The sequence below is a fragment of the Lampetra fluviatilis genome, chromosome 34, assembly GCF_964198595.1.
Source record: "Lampetra fluviatilis chromosome 34, kcLamFluv1.1, whole genome shotgun sequence".
NCBI classification, from domain to species: Eukaryota; Metazoa; Chordata; class Hyperoartia; order Petromyzontiformes; family Petromyzontidae; genus Lampetra; species Lampetra fluviatilis.
Window position 1 is genome coordinate 773,310 of NC_136308.1, and position 20,819 is coordinate 794,128.

The window sequence follows — 20,819 nt, forward strand, 5'->3', positions numbered from 1 at the left end:
GCGTGCTCGCTCGAGCGTTGCGTATGGCGTGACGCAATTTGCTTCTGTTTTTTGAACACTTGTCACTTGTGAGTGTGTGCACGTGTTGGCACAGTGGGGAGCGCACAGGTGGTGCATCTGCCATTCATCTCGGTCAGTCAACTCATAACACCCGGGTCTGCCAGCAAACCTTCCATGCTTCGCGTGAAGGCCTCATAGTGCACCTAGCCTGGCACAAGTGTGCTGACGTCACGGCCGCTTAGTGGTAAATGACAGCTGTTGTACAGGGTGTGTGTGTCGAGGGGTTTGACTGTGTTAAGAGTATGCAAGCACGTGTCTGTGTTAGCACGTGCCTGACAATCTGTAAGGCTTAACAGAGGTCCCTTGTTATAGTATGTGTTAGAGAAAGTGTGGTATGTGTGTGTGTATTTATACACACACACATCACAGCTGGTGAATCTGCAATCACCCCAGTCTGCTAGCTCACAGTCCTTGGGTCAGTCCCACTATGCCTAAAGCCCTACCCTCCTCGTATCCTCAAAGTGTACCCAGCCTGGCACCGAGAGTGATACAGTGGTTTTAGATCTGTGATACATGCAGAACGTCAGTGCTACTGGCAGTGGATCTCCTCTAGGTCGAATCAGCCTTGAACGAGTACCTGGTGACAAGTGGCTGGGAGTGACACCACCCCCTCGTGCGCTCGTGCCAGCCACTGTGGGTGCTCGCCAACACCACTTGCCCCAATGTGTTCCAGGTTAAAAGGAATCCTCTGTATTTATTATTGCAACAACTTGTGTGTGTGTAGATAGTGTGGCCGCACGAGTGCATGTGCGTCAGGGAGTGTTAACGAGATCTTTACTCCGGCACACTCGCTTGCACGCATATTTGCATTTTTCTGTGTGCGTGAATTTTTGTGTGCGTGTGTGTGTTTGGGTGTCCGTGCATGAGTTCTATTCCTGATCATGGCCACGACCAGTGACTATTGTCTGAACCGGTTCTGGGCCTTCCCTGGGTCGACTCGGCCTCAAATGAGGACCCGGTGAAGTGTCTTAAACATCATTAATAGGGAGACAAAGGCGGTCGGGCATGGTGCTGGCCATCCACCCCGTCATGCTCCATGCCGACCTTGACAGGTGATACTCGCCAAGCGCTTGCCCCAACATCCTGTGAAGGCTATACGGGGCACCTTTGTTTTTGTTGTCCGCGCGTGTAACTTCAAAGAGACCGGGAGACCAAGGTCCCCTAATCCTCAGTGGGCCCCGCTGCGTAGCCCCCTGCGTGTGGGGGAGGCCCGGGGGTCACAGGGCAGTGGTCCATTGCCTGCAGACGCCTCCTGTCTGTGACCACCGCAAGAGCCTCGAGCGTCGACCTGCGTGGCGAAGCCTGCGCCGACATTGGCACCGAGTGTGTGACGTCCACAAACCTGTCGTTGTCGTTGATCATCCTTCCCTGCAGGGGTTACTGTGGACTTGCTCGTTACGGGCGGAACAAACTGATTCACTTCTTTTACAACCTTAGTCGCAAAGCGTTAAAAAAGATGGAGGGCTTCCTTACTTTTATTGCCGGAAGGATCCACAACATCGCAGGGAGTTAAAATCGGCTTCTGAAAGGTAAATTAAATTAAAAAGCAGCCAGTTCTCCACCCAGCATCGTGAGATATGTATATTTTTATTTTACTAGGTAAGGCTCACTGAGCTGTATAGCTCTTTTTCAGAAGCGACCTGGCCACCAATAATAGCTCAACGAAGTGGCTTATCATGTGGAAATTTATAGCAGCCACATACTCTAAGAAAGCACGTTTTTAAATGTGGAGTAAAAAACCAGAGGCCCTGTAGAAAAATTAACGTGACCACCGGGAGAGAGACACGCAAACTCCAAATATACAGCAGGCATCAGGGTCGGGATTGAACCCATGACCTCCTGCATACCAGGCGAGGTAGTTAACATCTCCTCACAGTGGTGCCCATATAATGCCGATGCCGACGCGTTTCAAATGCCCCTCCGTACGCCGGGCATCGTCGACTCGCGAGGAGAGTCCCTCGCCCGCCTCGCTGGAGGCCGCTGTGGCCGTGCACCTGAAACGTCACCACCGCCGCCACTTGCAGTGCCTCTTGAACCCTTTGCTGTGTCTACCAAGCGGCGTCATCCGTCCACGAACACGTGGAATTAAAACACAGTCTTTGTTTGTTCGATTTAGCGCACAAGTGGTGCAGTACAGTAAGTAGGTCCGTGTGGATTTTTTTGTTACGCCGCATCTCCAATGCGCCGCTTCCTGCGGGCACTCTGGTCTCAAGTGGGGGAACCCTGCACAGAAATTGTTTTACATTTAGTAAAAAAAAACACTCAACATTTTCTAGAAATAGAATCGGTTTGAATGTTTTACGGCATTCCTGGGTAAATAAAAGACGTTTACACTATTTTTTGGCACACTTTTCCAATGGAATACTTTCCTTCACATAGCTTGTATAAACAATGACAATTCTTCTTCGTTGCGTTCCTTGCTTTCTCTGCCCGCAGTGAGAGCCGGGTGATTGAATATTACAAGAAGCTCCAGGGACATTCCAGGGGACAGGCAATCGTCAAGTGAGTGAGCATAAATACGAAGAGCTATTTTTTGCAACTGGCAGTTTTTAAACTTGTTTTACAAATAAAATCTCAACAATTTGTCTTTAAGATTATACATTCCCATGGCAGGGGCCAGTCTATCCTTGTCTGCTAAAAAATCGCAGTCCATTTCCTACAAAGGAGTTCTACATTTATCGACCCTGGAAGTATGATTGGCTGAGTCTACGTCCTAACCAGATGCGAATGCTCCAGCGTCGCGTGTGAGTGGAGCCCTCGACGCGTTGGTCGGTGTCCACGCTCTCTCTGGTGCTGCTGCTCTACACTGGCAGCCCTGAGCCAGCGATGGACATTCCACACGTTCGCAGCGAGAGAAAGTCAACCCTTTACACGAGCACTCGATACTTCCCAAAATGAGCTGTCAGCAACTGTATTGGCCGCCCAGGGACGATGGGCCGAGTTTAACCCCTGTTTTCGGGTTTTAACTCGCATTCTTCCAGTTGCGATTGATGAATGTTTGTACGTTGAACTTCTTTCTCACCGTACGTAGCCAACCGTGCTAATCGGATGTGCACTCCCAGCGAAGTGCCGTGTGGTTGGGCGACTCCCCGCCGTGTGGACTCGCACTCGGCATGCACGGTGGCCACGTGGGGAACCCACTGTGGGCCGCCCAGCACGGCGGCGCTCGCTCTACGCCCGTCTCTCAGTCGGTGTCCGTTGTCCCGCTCCGTCAGAATTCCGTGTCTCTCTCCTACGTTCCTCGCATCCTCTCTCCTTCGTCCCTGTCAGGGCCGGCCTCTTTCGCGGGATGACCGAGTACCCCTCTGTGGGACGTTAACGTTGCTCGATCGTGGATGGCTGCCCAGATTGTATCTTGGCACCGCAGCCACGCGGGGGCTCAGTGCTCTGATGTAGACACAGCATTGCCCCTATGAGCCGCACGAGCATTTCTAGAGGCGAAAGTGCAGTCCTGCAATTGCTCACTCATTGCCACTGCAGGCAGAAAGGCCTCCACTGGAGCGATCAATTGGAGGCCCCTTTTGAAGATATTTTGCCTATTTTTTCACGCTGGTCAGATGTCTTGGAAGAGGTCATGGCAGTGAATAAAAACATTGGGAATATTCTGCTAATAACTTGGCCAGACCCTCCTGAAAAGTAGTTGTGAGACTCGGCTTGGAGGCTTTCCTGGGTGAACAAGCATCTGCGTAATCATCATCGTAATAATGAATGCCCAGTGTGTTAATCGATGTTGGTTTGTGGTCCGCAGTTTTATGAAAATAATAGAAGCCTCTCCAAGCTATGGCGTGCACTTATATGGCGTGAAGGTGAGTGTCCTGCCCGTGAGAGACGCACGACACAAGTTGTGCTGCGCTGGCGTTGTCGGTGTGACCAGGTGGCTAAGCAGGATCATACCGCAAGTGCTGAAGACGGATTTTGGAGTCTAATCCGGGAGACCCCCCCCCCCCCCCCCGATGCTGTCGCGAGTCGGTGGCCTCCGCTCGCTCGCCGATAGCGATGTCCACAGGCCCTGCTAGTCGCCTCAACTTGTCACTCATTGGCCCAGTCGCAGTGATGAGTGTTAAATCGTTCCAATCTGGGGATCTACGGATGAAATTCGCCTTACAGATGTAAATTATTATCATTATTCACTTAACCGCCGTGCAACGAACACTGCGCAGAGCGTTTCCACTTCAGCCGAGTGCCCAGTTTGGGTGATAATTTCATGATTGAAGGGAATTCAGAAGTGGTTATGTGATGTCACCATCTCGGTCCGTTTTTCTGACGCAAGGTGGTGCGCTGCTCGCAGCAAGAGTTTCACCACCTGACCTCACCCTCGGTGGGCACTGCTGCGTATCTCGCTGGGTGTGGGGGAGGCAAGGGGGTTACAGGGCAGTGGTTCATTGCCTGCACAGCTCCCTACCAACCCCTGTCTATGACCACAGCAATCCGGGTGATCTTTATTTTGAATGAATGAATGTTGCCTGTGCGTGGTTGCAGGACAAGCAGGGCACTGCCTGGTGGCTGGGTATCTGTACCGGAGGAATCTTCCAGTACGACTTTGGCAACAGGGCTCAGCCCAGACAGGTGAGTGGTTGAGTTGGGTGCGGTATTAATTCGGCCGCTCACTCGTCCAGTACGTGACCTTTAATAGTGAGCATTCAATGTGCCGGTGTGGTTGCATGCCGATAAGGGCCTTCTTCCAAAGCCACCGCCATTACCTCCATCGTTTCCTGTCAGTTCACTTTCATCGGTTGTGATGCAGGGAAATCTGAGGTGGTTAATGCCGTTCTCCATTTCTTATTGTTCATTTATTTCTCCAACCCAATTTTTGGAGATAAATAATCATCAAAAGTTGCTGTGAGTGTCTCCTCCTTGCCGGACACCTCTTCTGATTTGTATTTTGTAAACACAAAATTCTGTTTCGTAATTATTTTCAAACATTTTTATCATGGCCTTGGTTTTGTGGCAGCTTGGATGACATCAGCATCAGTTTCCACCGAATCAGAAGTCTTTACGTTGTCTGTAAAAAGCCAAGCATATGCGGCCGTTTCTAATGCAGTATAACCACGTGCATCATACCCACGTGTATCATATCCACGTGCATACGTCGGTGTAAAGGTGAGTAGGTTACTGCGGGCAATGCAATTGATGCCAACAGGCCTCGCCATCGCTTCTTTCCTTCAGCCTGATCTTGCAAACATTTCAGTCGACACCCGACCTTCACGGTCCACTCCTCCAGCAGTTCTCCACTTGACACGAGGCCTTCCGTATATCATGTGCGCTCATAACAATGTGAATATATAGCCCTCTTGGCAGTCCACCACGTCGAATGGGGCATGGGATATGTTTGACCATACTTCACCAGGCTGGTCAGTGCGGGCTGCCGAAGGTCGGGAGCGTAGACGTAGTAAGGACGTAATTCAGTACGACACTGGGTGTTGGTGAATTTACCCCTGCTGACAACGTCGCCCTGAAGCAGCAGTAGCCTTCGAGCACCGACCGTCGTTTGGGCCGGTCACCCATCCAGGCTCAATCCTGCCAGACAGGCTCAAACCTGCTTAGCTTCTGAGATCTGACGAGATGGGACGCTTTCGGTCATAGGCTGCATGCGCATCGCTCGTATGCACAAGAGCGCACGCGAAGGCACGGACGTAGAAGATGAGAGATAGGAGTTGCCTGGGAGCCAGGGGGCCGTGAGCGTCGTGCAGACACGAGGAATGCCCGTCGGCTGCTACACACGCAGCAGCGCTTTCTTTGCGCTCGGGCGGGGAGGGACGAGCGGGGAGAGACGTGGCGATGGAGGAGATAGGGCGTGAGAACGGGAGTGATGATTTCCCGTGCAGACGCACAGACACGCGGCGCTGCAAAGATGCAGGCCGCGTGGGACCCAGAACACTGAGAGACACGTGGTCTGCACTTGCTGTCAGAAGCATGCGCACCTTGCAATGTAGGAATGCTGCAAGCGGAATTATATTTTCTTTAAGTAATCTCTTATCGACAATTGTATGAGATTCTAGAAGTAGTGGAAAGTGTTGCTGTGTGCGGTGATTTCAAAGAAAGTTAATCTAATTGCGTAGTTACTTTTACTCGTGTAGTCAGTGTCGCCGTGTCCAGATGACACGGCGGCATAACAACTCAGGGCCCTTGGCCTCACGCCTGCTCATAGACGACGGCTTCCAGGAACTACCAAGAACTCGGCTGTCACAGATCTTGGGGAGGGGCGGCGAAGGGGGGATGGGGGGGGGGCAAAGGTCGTTTCACGGTTCCTCTGTAAATGGGAGAGCCCAGAAGCTTGTGAATAACCATAACAGCCATGGAGCAGGACACGTCAAGGGACGGCAATCCTGTGCCGTGACAGCCGCTGAGTAGCTTACAGAAAGGGGGAGTGGTAGCGCAGTGATCGGAGCATTGCACTACGATGAACTTGGCGACCCGAGTTCAATTCCCGGCCACAGTCACGGCGTCACTGGTGAGTGCTATTTGAACTGTTCCTGGGCCCCCACCTTCACGGACCCGCACTGACCAGCACGGTGAAGTATTGTCGAACAACCACCGTGACCGACACGGCATCAAAGAGGCCTGCATTCATCAGTGCAATGACAAAGGGCTGCAACGATGTATTATTACTACACAGCATAGCCGGTGGTTTACTTCGGTAAAGTGTGTTACGGCAATGCATTGCTCGTGATGCATTGGGGTGGACGATGCGTGTGTGCTGTGCTTTGGTGAAGTGAGACACTGATAGGCGGGTGTGTAGAGAGAGGAGAGCGTGCAAGCCGGGGGTGAATGAAAGAGAGAGGCAAACTGAGAGATACGGGACGGAGAAATGAGGGTGCAAGGAGGAGAGGCGGAGAGCGAGAGAGATGGCGTTCAGATCAAGGTGGAGGACAGATGTAAACAGAGAGATAGGTGCCGAGTGAGCACTGTCTGTAGTCGACGTTAGTCTCACATACACCAGGAAGGCCTTTGTATGTGGTTGTGTGTATGTTAGTTGAACTTCTTTCGAACCGTACGTAGCCAACCGTGCTAATCGGAGGAGCGGGGGAAGGACAACAATCTAAACACAACAGGCAGTTCTAAAAAATTGAGTTTCTTATCTAGTTTTAAAAGTGCATAGCTCCAGTGGCTTCCTAAGTATATATAGCTGTGTGTAAGTTTATATGAAGAACTGTGACCTGGTTAAATGGAACGGAGTTTGAGTGCTCGACCCACAACCGGAACGTTGCGAGTTGTCCCGATTGTGGGTCAATCGCCCATCATCCCATCAGCCCATCAGCCCATCATCCCATCATCCCATCAGCCCATCATCCCATCAGCCCATCATCCCAGCATCCCATCATCCCATCATCCCATCAGCTCATCATCCCATGATCCCAGCATCCCATGATCCCATCATCCCATCAGCTCATCATCCCATCATCCCATCATCCCATCAGCCCATCATCCCAGCATCCCATCAGCTCATCATCCCATCATCCCATCATCCCATCATCCCTTCATCCCATCATCCCATCAGCCCATCATCCCATCATCCCATCATCCCATCATCCCATCATCCCATCATCCCTTCATCCCATCATCCCAGCATCCCATCATCCCATCATCCCATCAGCCCATCATCCCATCAGCCCATCATCCCATCATCCCATCATCCCTTCATCCCATCATCCCATCATCCCATCAGCCCATCATCCCTTCATCCCATCATCCCATCATCCCATCATCCCATCATCCCTTCATCCCATCATCCCATCATCCCAGCATCCCATCATCCCATCATCCCATCATCCCATCATCCCATCATCCCATCATCCCTTCATCCCATCATCCCATCATCCCATCATCCCATCATCCCATCATCCCTTCATCCCTTCATCCCATCATCCCATCATCCCATCATCCCATCATCCCTTCATCCCATCATCCCATCATCCCATCATCCCATCATCCCATCAGCCCATCATCCCATCATCCCATCATCCCATCATCCCTTCATCCCATCATCCCATCATCCCAGCATCCCAGCATCCCATCATCCCATCATCCCATCATCCCATCATCCCTTCATCCCATCATCGTCATCAGCCATGATCGGTCTGCATTGAGACGAAGGCCTCCTCCAGCCATCTTCATCTCTGACAAGCGTGTGACGTTATAATCCACCTCGCACCTGCGCACACGCTGATTTAGTCGCTCCCAGCCCCTCGCTGGACATCGTTCACCATCGCTCGGTCGTAAATGAAACGGTCGCCACTTTCTGGGAAGGCGACTGTTGTTGTCTTCAGGCCTTATTGCCTCCCAGCATAGGAATGTGGAATTTCTACCCACTAGCTCTAAGGCTGCCAGCAAAGTTGAGCCATGCTGGTTTGAGCAGTACTGGTGGTCAAGAGGAGGAGGTTGGGCAGGGCTCATGTGCAGGGCAGATCTCCGAGACGGACCCTGGAGTGGCAGCCCATGAACAGTCAGGGACCAAGGTGAAGAGCTACAGCCGGACAGTGGGAGACTCTCAGAACAGGCCTGGGAGGTCGGCTGTCGTGGACTGCAAGAGTGGCAGGAGTTCAATTTCACGATCACTCTCTATGCCTCCCTTTACCTCTAACACTGCTGCTGTATTCGACGCTCTTCTGAAGTCTCCGTCATCACCGTTGGGCTGGGTACGATCAGGTTCACAACAGATGTTGTAAATCCTTCGTCAGTAGCTTTTAATTAAAACAAATACGACAACGATGTCCTATAAACGGGGAGGAACCCGGGAGTCGGATACAGAACTGCAGCGTTATCAGCCGGATGAGCTCACTGCCGTGATGTAACACAAGGTGTGATCTCATGGCGTGTTGGGAGTTGAAACAGCAGTGTCTGTTTACACACTGGCAGAGGCAGAAAGGCAGAACAAACACAACACGGAGCCCTGCTATACCTTGTGTCAATACGCAACAGCTAGGGGGACAGTGTTTCAGTATACATCCCAATTCACACCACGGCACTTGTGCTTCTCGCTGCGTGCGGACGTGTTGTGCCCCTCGTGTTCAGCTTGTACCGCTTGTGGGTTCGGCAGCGATGTCCGCACTGGGAGCTTTCTCGGTTCCTGAAGAAGCTCCCAGCACGTGGCGCGAAACGTCGGGCGCCGTGCCGAACAAAACGATCCAAACACAAACCATTCGGTCACGGGTGCTGGTACCCGGTTTGAGCTCAGCCACTCCTCAAACATGGCCACTATGAACTCTCCCGAACCGCCAGGCCAACATTTATGCCGACTGATGAGAACAAACAAAACAATTACTGATGAACAAGACGATTCGTATTTAGGCTAAGCATTTTGTGGCGCTATGTGAGACAACAACAACAACCGCCATTCGCCACTAAGTGGCGGTGACGTCACCACGACGCTTGTGCCAGGCCATGTGCACCTTGAGGCCACGTGAAGTGTCGAACGCCCGCTGGCAGGAGGTCACGGGGCAGACTCAGATGTCACAGGTCGACTGACTGAGACGACTGAGACGACTGGCTGATGCTGTGTGAGTGCACGGGCTCTCACACTCACTGGGTTGCAATTTCAACTGAGTCGGCATATTACACTTCTGAGGTTGATAAAATGACTACTAAGATATGGGAAGCGGTTGTCCAAAGCGTGCACACGGCTCCCGGTCTTAGCAACGTGGAGTTTTGTTTTCAAATTAGCTCGGGACCCTGAATGAAGATCGGTGGCATCACCGTCGCCGGACTGAGTGGCATCGCTCGAACGGCGAGGGTGGCCATCCAGAGAAGCTGTGTGCTCTGTAATCCAGGCGTAGAGGGTTAGCTAAGCGCATAAATAAATGAATAGTAAATGAATGATGAAGCAGATAAGCTGTGCACACACACGTGACTTACAGCTGGGTTTCCTTCCAACTAAAAGCACCATCAAAGGATCTCCCTGCTTAAGGAAAAAACAAGCTACTGCTCATGATCTGTAACCTATGGCCCATCGTTGGAAATTCCACATTCGCATGGCAGAGACCAGTCTCGCCACGCTACACGCCAGCGGCTAGCTATGGAGCTTCCCATGGGCGTGTTTTCAGTTGTCAGTGTGCAAAGTCAACCCATTGCGAAGGTGCGCAAGTTCAAATCCCAGCCATTGGTCAAACCAACCCACAGTGCTGGAGTCATTAAAACAAGTACCACTCAGTGACGCCGAACATCAGGCGGCACAGGCCAAGAGCGCGTCTGTGAGCCGCGCGGCAGGAACGACTCTTTGACTTCCCACAAAGTGGTGCTCACCTTATCGACCCTGGCGTAATGATTGGTGGAGCCACAACTGGTATGCAAATGAGTAACGCGCTCTGCAGGTCGGAAGTCAACAGTGGGGTGTCGTCTGGAGAAGGCCGAGCGCTGTCTGCTCGGCCATCGCAGTCACCCTGAGGTGGTGACGTGTGCAGTGGGCAACGATGCTGCGCTGGGGGAGCGCATTGGGAACGTGATTTGCGACCAGTGGAACTGGTAGGCGTGTAATTATGATGTTGAAGCTGGCTCGCCTTAGGCGGTGCACAATTGCTGCGTTATTACGGCTGCATTCCACACACGAGGATGAACACTGAGTCAGGAAGTGTGTGCGTACACCTATTTGGCAAGTGTTGAGCGTGTGCAAACACCAAATACCTTTTTGACTTAGGTATCTGGGTACCCATGAATTATTTTAAATATTTACTCGGGGGTTTGGCTGGATGCTGCTGCCACTGTTGTGGTTACGACTTTCGACTTGCAGCTAAAGAGTTGAGTAGAGAGTTCAAATCCCCACCCCGAGTTGGGCAAATGAGTGCAGCTTTTAGAAGGAAGTCGGCAGTCATGTTTCCTAACGAGAGTCTGACTCCATCGTGGGCATGTGGGATATGCACAAGTGACTCGAGGCTGGCAATAGAGGGGTGAGCACTGCCCATCGCTGTTTTCGAGCAGGCAGCAGATCTGGGGAACAAACCGATGGGAGCTCCGGGCAACGGCAAAGCGCCACTTGTGACCAGTGCGGTGCCGTGGCCAGGAGTTGATGGGTGTTCTCTACCTACCACTAATTGAGCACACGACACTGCAAGAGACACTTTTAAGCATTCGGCGCGAATGAACGGTGATGTTGCCACATTATCTGTGCCAGGCTAGGTGCACGTTGAGGCCACGTACAGTGGCGACGGTGCACTGTCAGGGCTTGGGGGTGGACCCGCTGTTGTGGGTTGACGTTCTGGGGATCATTCATAAGTGCGTGTGTTTATATGCTAACAGTGCTGTTAGCGAGCACCTATTAAGGCCAGCCAAGTACACAAGGGGGTTGGGTGGCCAACGCCATGCCCAGCCGCCTTTGTCTCCTAAATGGGGATGTTGACACAAGGCACGAGGCACTCGTTTGAGGCTGAATCGCCCTCGGGGAGGCCCCAGCACCAGTTCAGATCATCGTTGCTGGAGTTGGTGGCCGTGAGCGGGAATCGAATTTGGATCGCCGGGTTTTGTAGTGCAGCACGCTAACCGCTACACTACCGCTCCTACACGCGCGCGCACACACACAGGTGTGTGGGCCGGGCCGATAGAGACATTCATTTAGTCTATACACTCTTTCCTCCAACTCGCGTAAACAACCGGATACTTTACCGCAGAGGAAATAACACGCGGCAGGTGACGCGCTACAAAGGCTCAACAACCCCGGCGTGTAAATTTAAGTCCAAGTCTGAGTGGTGAGGGAGCTCAGCTCCGCGTTGAGACCCGGCGAGGGCAGCGAGGGCGCTTTTAGCGTCGTGCTCTTGGGGACCCGGAGCGGCGCCAGGGAGCGAAGCGGCCGCTGTCACACGCAGAGGGTCATTCGTTGCGCCGTCGTATCGCACGTGTGCGTGTGTGCGCGTGTCCTCGCTGATGGCGCTTGCCCCAAAAGTCTGTTAAGGCTATACGGAGAATCTTTGTCTTGGCACACAATGCAAAATGTGTGCGTGCGTACGCGCGCGTGCATGTGAGTGATGTAAAATCTTGAAGTGTGTTGTTGCATGTGTGTCAAGAATGTGCAGTATGCTAGCAGTGTGCATTGTGTTTGGTGTGCATTTACGTGCTACTGTACTGTTTTGAGGATAAGAGACAAATCAAGAGGCAAGGCTTCGTGCTCTCTTAGCAAACGCCGTTAGAGAGCGCCTATTAAGACCCGCACCACAAGTGAGGGAGTGGCCTAGCCAGCACAATGCACACCAGGGCTGCCTTTGTCTCCCCAATGCTGATATTGCCACACTTTAAAAGTAAAAAAAATATGTGGTCGAGTAAACCTATGGGGTGCCCAGACCGATTTGGATACCGGTGGCGATTTGCGCATGGCCAGGATTCGACCATCGGTGAATGGTCAGCTCAGGGCATGAACAGCCACGCTGACGCTCCACCGTTGGGGTAAGTGGTGTTTGTGAGCACCTATGAAGGCCAACACGCTACACGAGGGGGTGGGTTGCCAGCACTACGCTGGGCCGCCTTTGTCTCCCCAGTGCTGATGTTTACTACACACCGCACCAGGTGCTCATTTAAGGGCGAGTCGACCATGGGGAGGCCCAGGACCGGTTTAGATATTCGTCACAGATGTTGATCGTGAACACGACTTGAACTCGGGTCACCGGGTTCCTCGTGCGGTGCGCTAACCACTGCACCACCACATTCAGACAGACACACCGACTCGAGTCTCAACCCCTCCCAGTGTCTCGGCACAGTCAGACTGTTGCTCAGCGGCTGTCCTCTAGCCGCTCTAGCGCCCATTCCGGTCCCCTACCCCCACGCCACCCCAGTGGCCTCGTGTCCGCCCACGCTCGCGTACACACAACAAGCTTGCTTATCCCAACACCGGCCGCCAGAGTACAGAGAGTGCGTGCCCACGCGTTGGCACGAGCCGTGATGTCGCGTCAAAGTGTCTCGCTGCTCAAATGAGCGGTGTGGGGTGGCACGCGGCCACATTGGTGGTGGTGGAAGTGCCACGATCCCACCCACGCCCGATAGCCAATGTGACGAACCCGCTTGGTTTAACACAACAGCGGTGGGACTTGTTTAAGGACTCCAGAAAGGATGATGGGCTGCTTTGACCAATGGCCAGGTTTTTAACTTGCCACCTTCCGCATGGGTTGACCTGGCACCCGAATAACTGGATACACGCCAGTTGCAAGCTCCATTGGTCAAAGGAAAAATCTTTACTCAGCTGGGTGTTGTTTATGCAGCTATGTAAATACAGTACGCTTTTGTGTCTGCAGAATGGGCAGATTATTACATTTTCATTGTAGAAATATGTGCAATAGAACGACCCGGATATAGCACGACTGGCTTTTGTATGACCTTCCCGCGTCTTCCACACAAACATCACCCGAGCCTCCATCCCCTGCAGCTGTGTACCCACGCACCGCTTCACTCTCTGTGCCTCCTCATTGCCGAGTGCCGAACTCCACGAGGGATGGAACGCGCCGGGGAGATGGAGCGATGGAATCGGCTCGGGCACACCAGGTGCCGGGTGGATTCTTCCATCGCTGAACCGTTGAGGACACTCGTGGCTTGTGGGATGGTTTTACATCCAGCAGTGGATTGTTCATGGCCCGGGATGACGCAGTGTGACGCACAGAGGAAGCTCATCTGTCTGTGCACGCTGACGCCAAAGGGACACGTGTGCAGACGGTAGCCACACGGCTAACATCAGTGGCAAGTGATATCTGAACGTGTCCCGGTCTGCGAGTACGAGGTAGGCGAGTGTGTCGCAACACGTGTACATGCATCTGCATGTCTGGGGGCAGTGTACTTTGTTACGGAAAATACCAATACACTGCACAAGTGACGATCTGGTTGGCTTGTAATCTATTGTGTAGAATGGTCCACTGATATAATGCAGAATACTGTCCGGTGAAGATAGTGCAGTGTGTAAAGAAGGTGTTGGCTATCACCACTGACCCTTTGCCTTTACGAAGACTCGGAGTCATGCAAGTTGACGGGGGTTGTTAACGCGATGTTTGGTGGAGTTACAAGTGGCCAGGATAAGGCTACATAATTAGTTTATGCAATTAAGGTCCTCGTATGCCTGCTCAAACAAGCGTTTTATAGTACTGTACTCCTCTCTCATCGTATGTCCCGAGCCAATGGTGGAAATGTCACATTCCCGTGGCGGCGAGGGGCGACTTGGCCATGTCACATCGACTATTCACTCTGCGTGCTGTGTTTTGTTGCCACGAGGAGACTGAGTTGATCCCGAGTGGCGTCAACTCGCAAGCTTCTTACCGTGTGGCCAGCAGTCTCACCACAGCCAGGCCAGACCACGATTTACAATCTCGTGGCTTGACCGGGATTCGAACCCATGTGGTTTTCTCCGTGACTGCTGGCTCAGCATCCTGGCACAAGCATCGTGAGCTCCCCTCCCCCTGAGTGAGTCACCAGTCAGGGTGCTGAGGCTGTCTCTAACTGCTCCCAGCAGGGAGCCTTATTCACGACACAAACAAAACAACTCGACATCAGTTCAACAAAGACCCAGGGAGTGCTTCCCCGCGATGTGTATTGGGCAAGGCGTTGCTTCATTAACTTGTCGGGTTAATGCTTTGTTTATGAGGTCATAAGTAACAAGGCTCAAATGAGTATTATTATACATGAAACCCACTGTGGCTCGACTGGGATTTCAATCGTGGACCTCAGAATGTTCCTGACTCAGTAATTCCAACAGCACCCTGGCCCAGCGCTCCATACCCAGTGGAGAGATGTGTGGTCAGCCTGTGATGTCCACTCGGTAAATACGGGGGGGGGGAGGCTTCCCCGTGCCTCACAGACGTGAACGGTGTGTCTAGAACACCACGCGCACCGAGCGGGGAGTGATGAGTCGTGTGACCGTGACTGCCGCGTGAAGTGCGATCTACCACTCGCGCTGTTTTATACAGTAGGGGATTCTGCGTGAGATGGGTCTGTTGGAGTCAATGTGTCTGTCTGTATGTGAGTCTGAGTCTGGGTATGAGTGCGTGTGAGTGTGGACTTTGGGTTGGACTTTGGGTCTCTGTGAGTTAATATGAGTCCCTGTGAGTCCCTGTGAGTCTCTGTGAGTCTCTGTGAGTCCCTGTGAGTCAATGTGAGTCTGTGCGTCTCCCTACATTTGGGGAATTGCGGAGTCACCTGACTGTGTGAAGGTACTGTTCTATTGCCGATCAGTGCCCACACTCGCTTTGGCACGCGGTACAAATGCAATATCCACGTGGTTTCCCCGTTTGCCATGGAAGGGCTTTCCCAATGAAAACTTTTTAAATTCCATACGAAAGAAAGAAACAATCCAACACGGGAATCAATTATGTCGCTCAGCCACCAATAATCCTCGTTAATTAATACAAATTGTACCCAACGGGGGGTGGCCCTTTGTCTGTTCAACAAACGCAAATTGAGGTTACAGACAAATCAAGGTCAGGTGTGGTGGGGGGTGTCCTGCGGATCTCGATGAGACTGGCTGCTGCTGCTGGTGACTCAGCGGGTGGCGTGGCAGTGATGCAGGGCAGGGCCCGGGGCACTGTGGGGGGGAGGGGCTGCGGTGAGTCACCCGAGCGGGCGCAGAGCAGCGAGCACGCCGCGGCTGCTCACCTGGCCCAGGTGCGCGCCTCTGCGTGCAGCTCCCACGCCGTGTTCCCCAGTGCCCCGCTGCTGATGCTGCTGCTGCTCGCAGCCGCCACAGAGATTGGTCTCAGCCTTGTTTGGGGGTTCGTGTCGCAGCAGCGGCTACCACACCACGTGGCCGGGACGTCGTCGTGGTGAGCGAGGTGAGCGAGGGTGTTAGGTTGTACAGTGTTTGTCAGCCGTAAGCGTCGTGCGTTGTTGTAGTTACATTGTTGGACATTCCTTTCTCCGTGTCTCTCTGTGTCCCTGTCTGTTGTGTCCGTCTGTGGTATCACGTCTCACGCCTCTAACATCATATCTCTCATGTCCACCGCTCACTTTTAAAATGTAAATATCCATATAGCGCTCATTAATCTCCGTGTCATAATGGTCTCGGTGGAACTCGCCTTCCTTTCCCGGAGCCTCATCCCATCTCGTCTCTCTGTTTTCTCTATCTCTGTAAGCGCTGAAACGGTTTCAAAGCTTCTTGATTATCCTGTTGAGCGAGCGTTACGGGCTGGTTGCAAATGTGATTTGCATGCGAGAGTGGGGTTGGTTTAAAAACCACAAGAATATTTAACTTGGTCGAGTGTGTAACATATGCGATGAATACTTTTTGGTTCTTTCGGTAAAGTCACGTAGGTAGAAAAATAATAGATCACGAAAAAACTGCTGTACTTCAGCAGTTTTTTTCTTGCTGTGGTTGTCCCACCTGATGACGATTGCTTGTGTTGCAATCAAAACGTCGTGATCTATTATTTTTCTACCTACGTGACTTTACCGAAAGAACCAAAGAGTATGGATTCCTGCAGTCACGAAAGCTTCAAATCAGATATGCGATCAAATTAAGTTAAGAAAGCATTGTTGGCGTTCTGGCTGCATGCTGCATTTCCCTGACTCTGTCTGCAAGTTTCCCAGCCTTGCACCCAGTCTCATAGTCAGCACTCTCGATCTATCTGCTGATCACTGGTGGTTAAATCATGATTTTGTAGGCTGCCTCTGTCTCCTTCCCCTCCATTCCGCCTCTTGTCTCTCCGCCTTGCAAACGCTTCTTCTTGACGAACGAGGGGAATTGCACAACTAAAAGAGAGGAGGTGTTTGACTGTGGTGACCGAAACGCACGAATACTAAAAAAACTGTGCAAATTTAATGGCAGCAAGAGAGAGGCACCAGACAAGTTAGGTCCAGTCAGCTCGGAGTTTTTGTGCCCAGTCAGGAACACATGTCGAGGAGTGAAGGGAGGAGGGGACCATGGGTGATGGGGAGCGACTCGCCGCTGGCATCAGACAACATCTCGGCAGGCAGCAGCGATCCCATGTTAACACTCTGTATGCAACGTGCCATCAGATCACCCGGTGTGCACCTGCTTCATTACCTTTCTGATTACTTGCATTCCAAACAATTGCTTAAAACTAATTATTTAAAGGTTGTTAATTATCGTACGGACAGCAAGCAAGGACGACCGTAGCAGCCAGTGCACCCGGATGACGCCACTGGAGAGCCTGCAAGCATGACGCACAGTGCCAGTGTTTACCGATCTCGTGGAATCAACTCGTAGATTCACACAACCCTTTGTCAATCCACTGCTGGATGAAGGCCTCCCCGGTCACGTGGGTTTGCGTGAGTACGCTCCACAGTGGTCAGTGCGGAGTTGTGAAGGTGGCGAGTGGGTGGAGTGGGGTTGTTCACCAGGACCACGTTCACTTATCACTTGCCACTGACGGTAGCCGTGCGGCGATGAATGTCCGCGCAAAGAAAACGATCACGAAGTTGTCCCGCGATCCGGTTACGTTTCTTTGAATCGACCGGCCGTGGCGCGATGATTCTGGACGGTGGCCAACGTGAAACCTAGGGGTTTAAACTCTGACTGAAGATATTCCGGAAGATGGATTTGTATTCATTGATGTCCCGTCTTGAAAATCTCCTATTATTAAAATCTCCCGGATCGCTTTCAGTCGCCACCGGGAGATCGATGTCAATTCCGGTAGAGACTCTCGGATCAATCCGGGAATAATCCGAGACGATCCGGTACAAGGGTTGGCAATAGCCCGCTGCTGGCGATTGTACAGTGGCTGCCTGTGCAGCGGATTTGACAATGAGTGTTGGGCAGGGCTGTTCCGTGTTACAGTAAAACCTGCCCTCTGCACAGAACGAGGGCTATTGCCGGATCAGCTGTTGTTGTGCAACCGCGGCGGCGTGTGAATGGAGGCTGTTAAAGAGAAACCCGTTCGTACACCAGAGTCTATGAAACGACACGTGTGCGTCGTCGTCGTACTCATGCAAAGTGTACAACTCAAGAGTGACTTCTGATTGTGAGTGATTGTGTGTTCAGAGTACTGTGGCCAGTACGCGTGTGCTGTGTGTACGGTGAACTTCTTCAGCACCGCGCGTGGAGCCACCGGGGTTTGATGGGAGGTGCGGTGACGCGGTGCTCCCGTGTTGGAGTCTGGCTTGGTGTAAGCCGGGTGAAGAGTGGGATAATGGTCTCATTGTGTGTGACTCCGAGGCTGGGTTGGTGAATTACACCGCAGCGATTGTGTATTGCGAGGGTGACAGTACAGCAAGTGGGTTTGGGAGCATGTTTGTTTATTTCAGGTGCTCCGGTTTCTTCCCGTAAGCAAAAAAATTATAATTGAAAACGAATTGGTCAAACATCCCAGATAAGAGGTAGTGGACACTCAAAGTGCTTTGCTCTTTGACAATAACATCTGATAACCCAGCAGCAGCGTTTGTTTAAGAAGCCAGGATGTCAAAACCGGTCCTGAGTTGGCTTGCGTAAACAAAAACAAAAAAACAAAATGGCTTGCGTAAACTTGAAAGCCAGTTGGTCAATGGACTTAGATATTTAATATAATTCTGAGACTCACAGAGACTTCTGCTTGTATCTGCTTGTGGCTCAGTGGTAGCCTCTTCTGGATAAATAAAGGAGAATTGCTTATTTACGGAGTAATTATGATACACTTCAATTAAGCTGCATAGATTTAAACAGTGGGAGTCCGGTGACAATCATCGTCCGTCGCAGTTTGCAAAGGCAAACGGAGTACAGTCCTCGCAGAGGCTTAGAGGCGGATGTTGTATTTTTATTTTGCTCTTAACTAACAGATGGGTGGGTAACTTTGAAGTTGAGGTTCCGGAGTCCTGAAACTGAACGGCAGTAACGCTGCTGCTGCTGCTGCTGCTGGATCCCGTGTCGCCACCTTCTCAGTCGGGGTGCAAAGTCCACTGCGCCGGTGGCCACCAGCGGAACGCCCCGAGAAATCCGAGTGCCCCCATTGGCGCTGTGGCCTGCTTAATGGGTTTAAGGTTGCAGGTTGATAATAATAATTGGTGTCATGTGATGTCTCTCCCTCTCTTCTCCTTAATGTATCTGTGTATGCGAGTCTTTCAGTCTCTTTGTCAGGTGCAGTGTTTTGTTGTCGCTGTGTGTCTGGTCTCTCACGGCGCGTGACTTTGTGTACGCCGCGTGAGTGTGTGTGTCTGCGTTTCTGGGGGAAGTGGTGGCATACAAACGTGTCCTGGGCCCCTTTCAGCCACCTCGGTTTTACACGAGTGCCTGGTACGGTGTGTAAACATCACCGCTGGAGAGACGAAGGCTGCTGGGCGTGGTGCTGCCACCAGCCTTCCTCGTGTGCCATGCGGCGGAGGCGGCTTTATAGGCGCTTGTGAACAGCCTCTGCCAGTTATATGGTGATGTTTGCTTTATCACTCGCCCTGTGGGTGTCTATCCAACTGTCTGTTTGAAATGCCCTTATACCTGTCCACATTTTATATCTCTTTCTGTGTCAATCTGTCATCGTGCGTCTGTCACTTGTACGTGTCTGTCTGTGTCGTTGTTTATCTGCCCGTGTGTCCTCCCTCTCTCACCGTTTTTCTCCGCCCTGTGCGTCTGTCCCTTCGTCTGCATTTCCCTGTTTCACGAATGTGTGCGTGCCTGTCTGTCTGTGTCTACCGCAGGTGTTCCCTTGGAAGGAGCTGGAGAATCTGTATTTCCGAGACAAGAAGTTTTTGATCGAAGTGCAAGATACAAGGAGGTGAGTTCGGAGCGCTCTCTTAACACCAAGTAGCAATAAGTGGACCATGAAACCACCAACATCTAATGTGATACCTCAAACCAGGTGACCCCCTGCTGACAATGTCCTCTACGTGTCTTGGGGTAACGTACAGACAGAGATATTTTGTAGACGCAGGGCTCTTTAAGAGCGGTATAAAAAGAGCAGAGAGTTTTAACTTCCACCAAGCGAACGCACATCGATGGGGGAGAGTGGTGGCACGGTAGTTCGCACGGTGCGCTACGAACACCGCGTCATGAGTGCACGGCTGACATCAGTGGCGAGTGATATCTGAACCACTTCCTGTTCCCCTGCTTCACAACCCGCGTTGACCAGCGTGGGGAAGTCTGGTCAGATAACCGCCAAGCGAAACCGACACGGTTTGTTTGGAGGCCTTCATCCAGCAGTGGATTGATCAAGGTGGTGTGTGATGAACATACAACAAAACATTCTAAAGGCAGGTTAAATCAAAGTGGCTCCAGGCTCAAATGGCCACAGGGCAGTGATCATCTCTCCACAAGCTCACGGTGGAATTTCCCCAGTCACATGTTGCAACTATTGTTGGCTTCTCCAAGTTTGGTATTCATTTTATTCACCCCTTGAGGGAGGGGGCGTGATGATTTGGCTAGGATGTCAAATTTGTCATCTTCTGATTAAGAATCGTGAGCTCTAAACGCAATGTCACTTGACTGGTTCCCACCAAGCAGCCAAATCGTAAACAAAGCAAACCTATAGTAGAAGACGATTAAAAGTAGAAATTTTGTTTTATGAAACCAGCTGACAGCGTATTGATGAGCCTCCTCACGGATGTGGGGTAATATACAGGACAAGTTTTATAGTCCCAGTCATCTGAAGAGAATAAACCTGACACGGGACGGAACTTATTAAATGGAAAGGAACAAATGAAAATTACAGGTTTGCAGATCAGTCGGTTATTTAGAGTTAGGCCCATGGAGCTAATCCGTACTCTTTCGATGGCGACTGGGGCAGACCGTCTGGGTGCGTCACGTGGGAAGGGAAGGTTTGGAGGGGCTGCATACAACAACAGCAGGGACATTTTATAAACATGGATAGCAGTAAATATATATTTTTACTAATAAACAACAAGAACTATGTACGATGGAAATCTGGATAGAAATGCAACCTAAC

General features: G+C 51.7%; 1 protein-coding gene across 3 annotated transcripts in view; it reads left to right on the forward strand.

The window, feature by feature from the left end:
• LOC144944268 (FERM domain-containing protein 4A-like) overlaps positions 1-20,819 on the forward strand; it is a 112,630-nt gene that overhangs the window by 69,667 nt on the left and 22,144 nt on the right. For 2 of the 3 annotated variants that reach the window (XM_078872280.1, XM_078872281.1), the window contains exons 9-12: positions 2,497-2,562; positions 3,809-3,866; positions 4,540-4,626; positions 19,576-19,652. In XM_078872280.1, coding sequence (XP_078728406.1) covers positions 2,497-2,562; positions 3,809-3,866; positions 4,540-4,626; positions 19,576-19,652 — 288 coding nt within the window. The remainder of the gene's footprint in view (positions 1-2,496; positions 2,563-3,808; positions 3,867-4,539; positions 4,627-19,575; positions 19,653-20,819) is intronic. The other variant, XM_078872282.1, reaches the window with a different exon arrangement.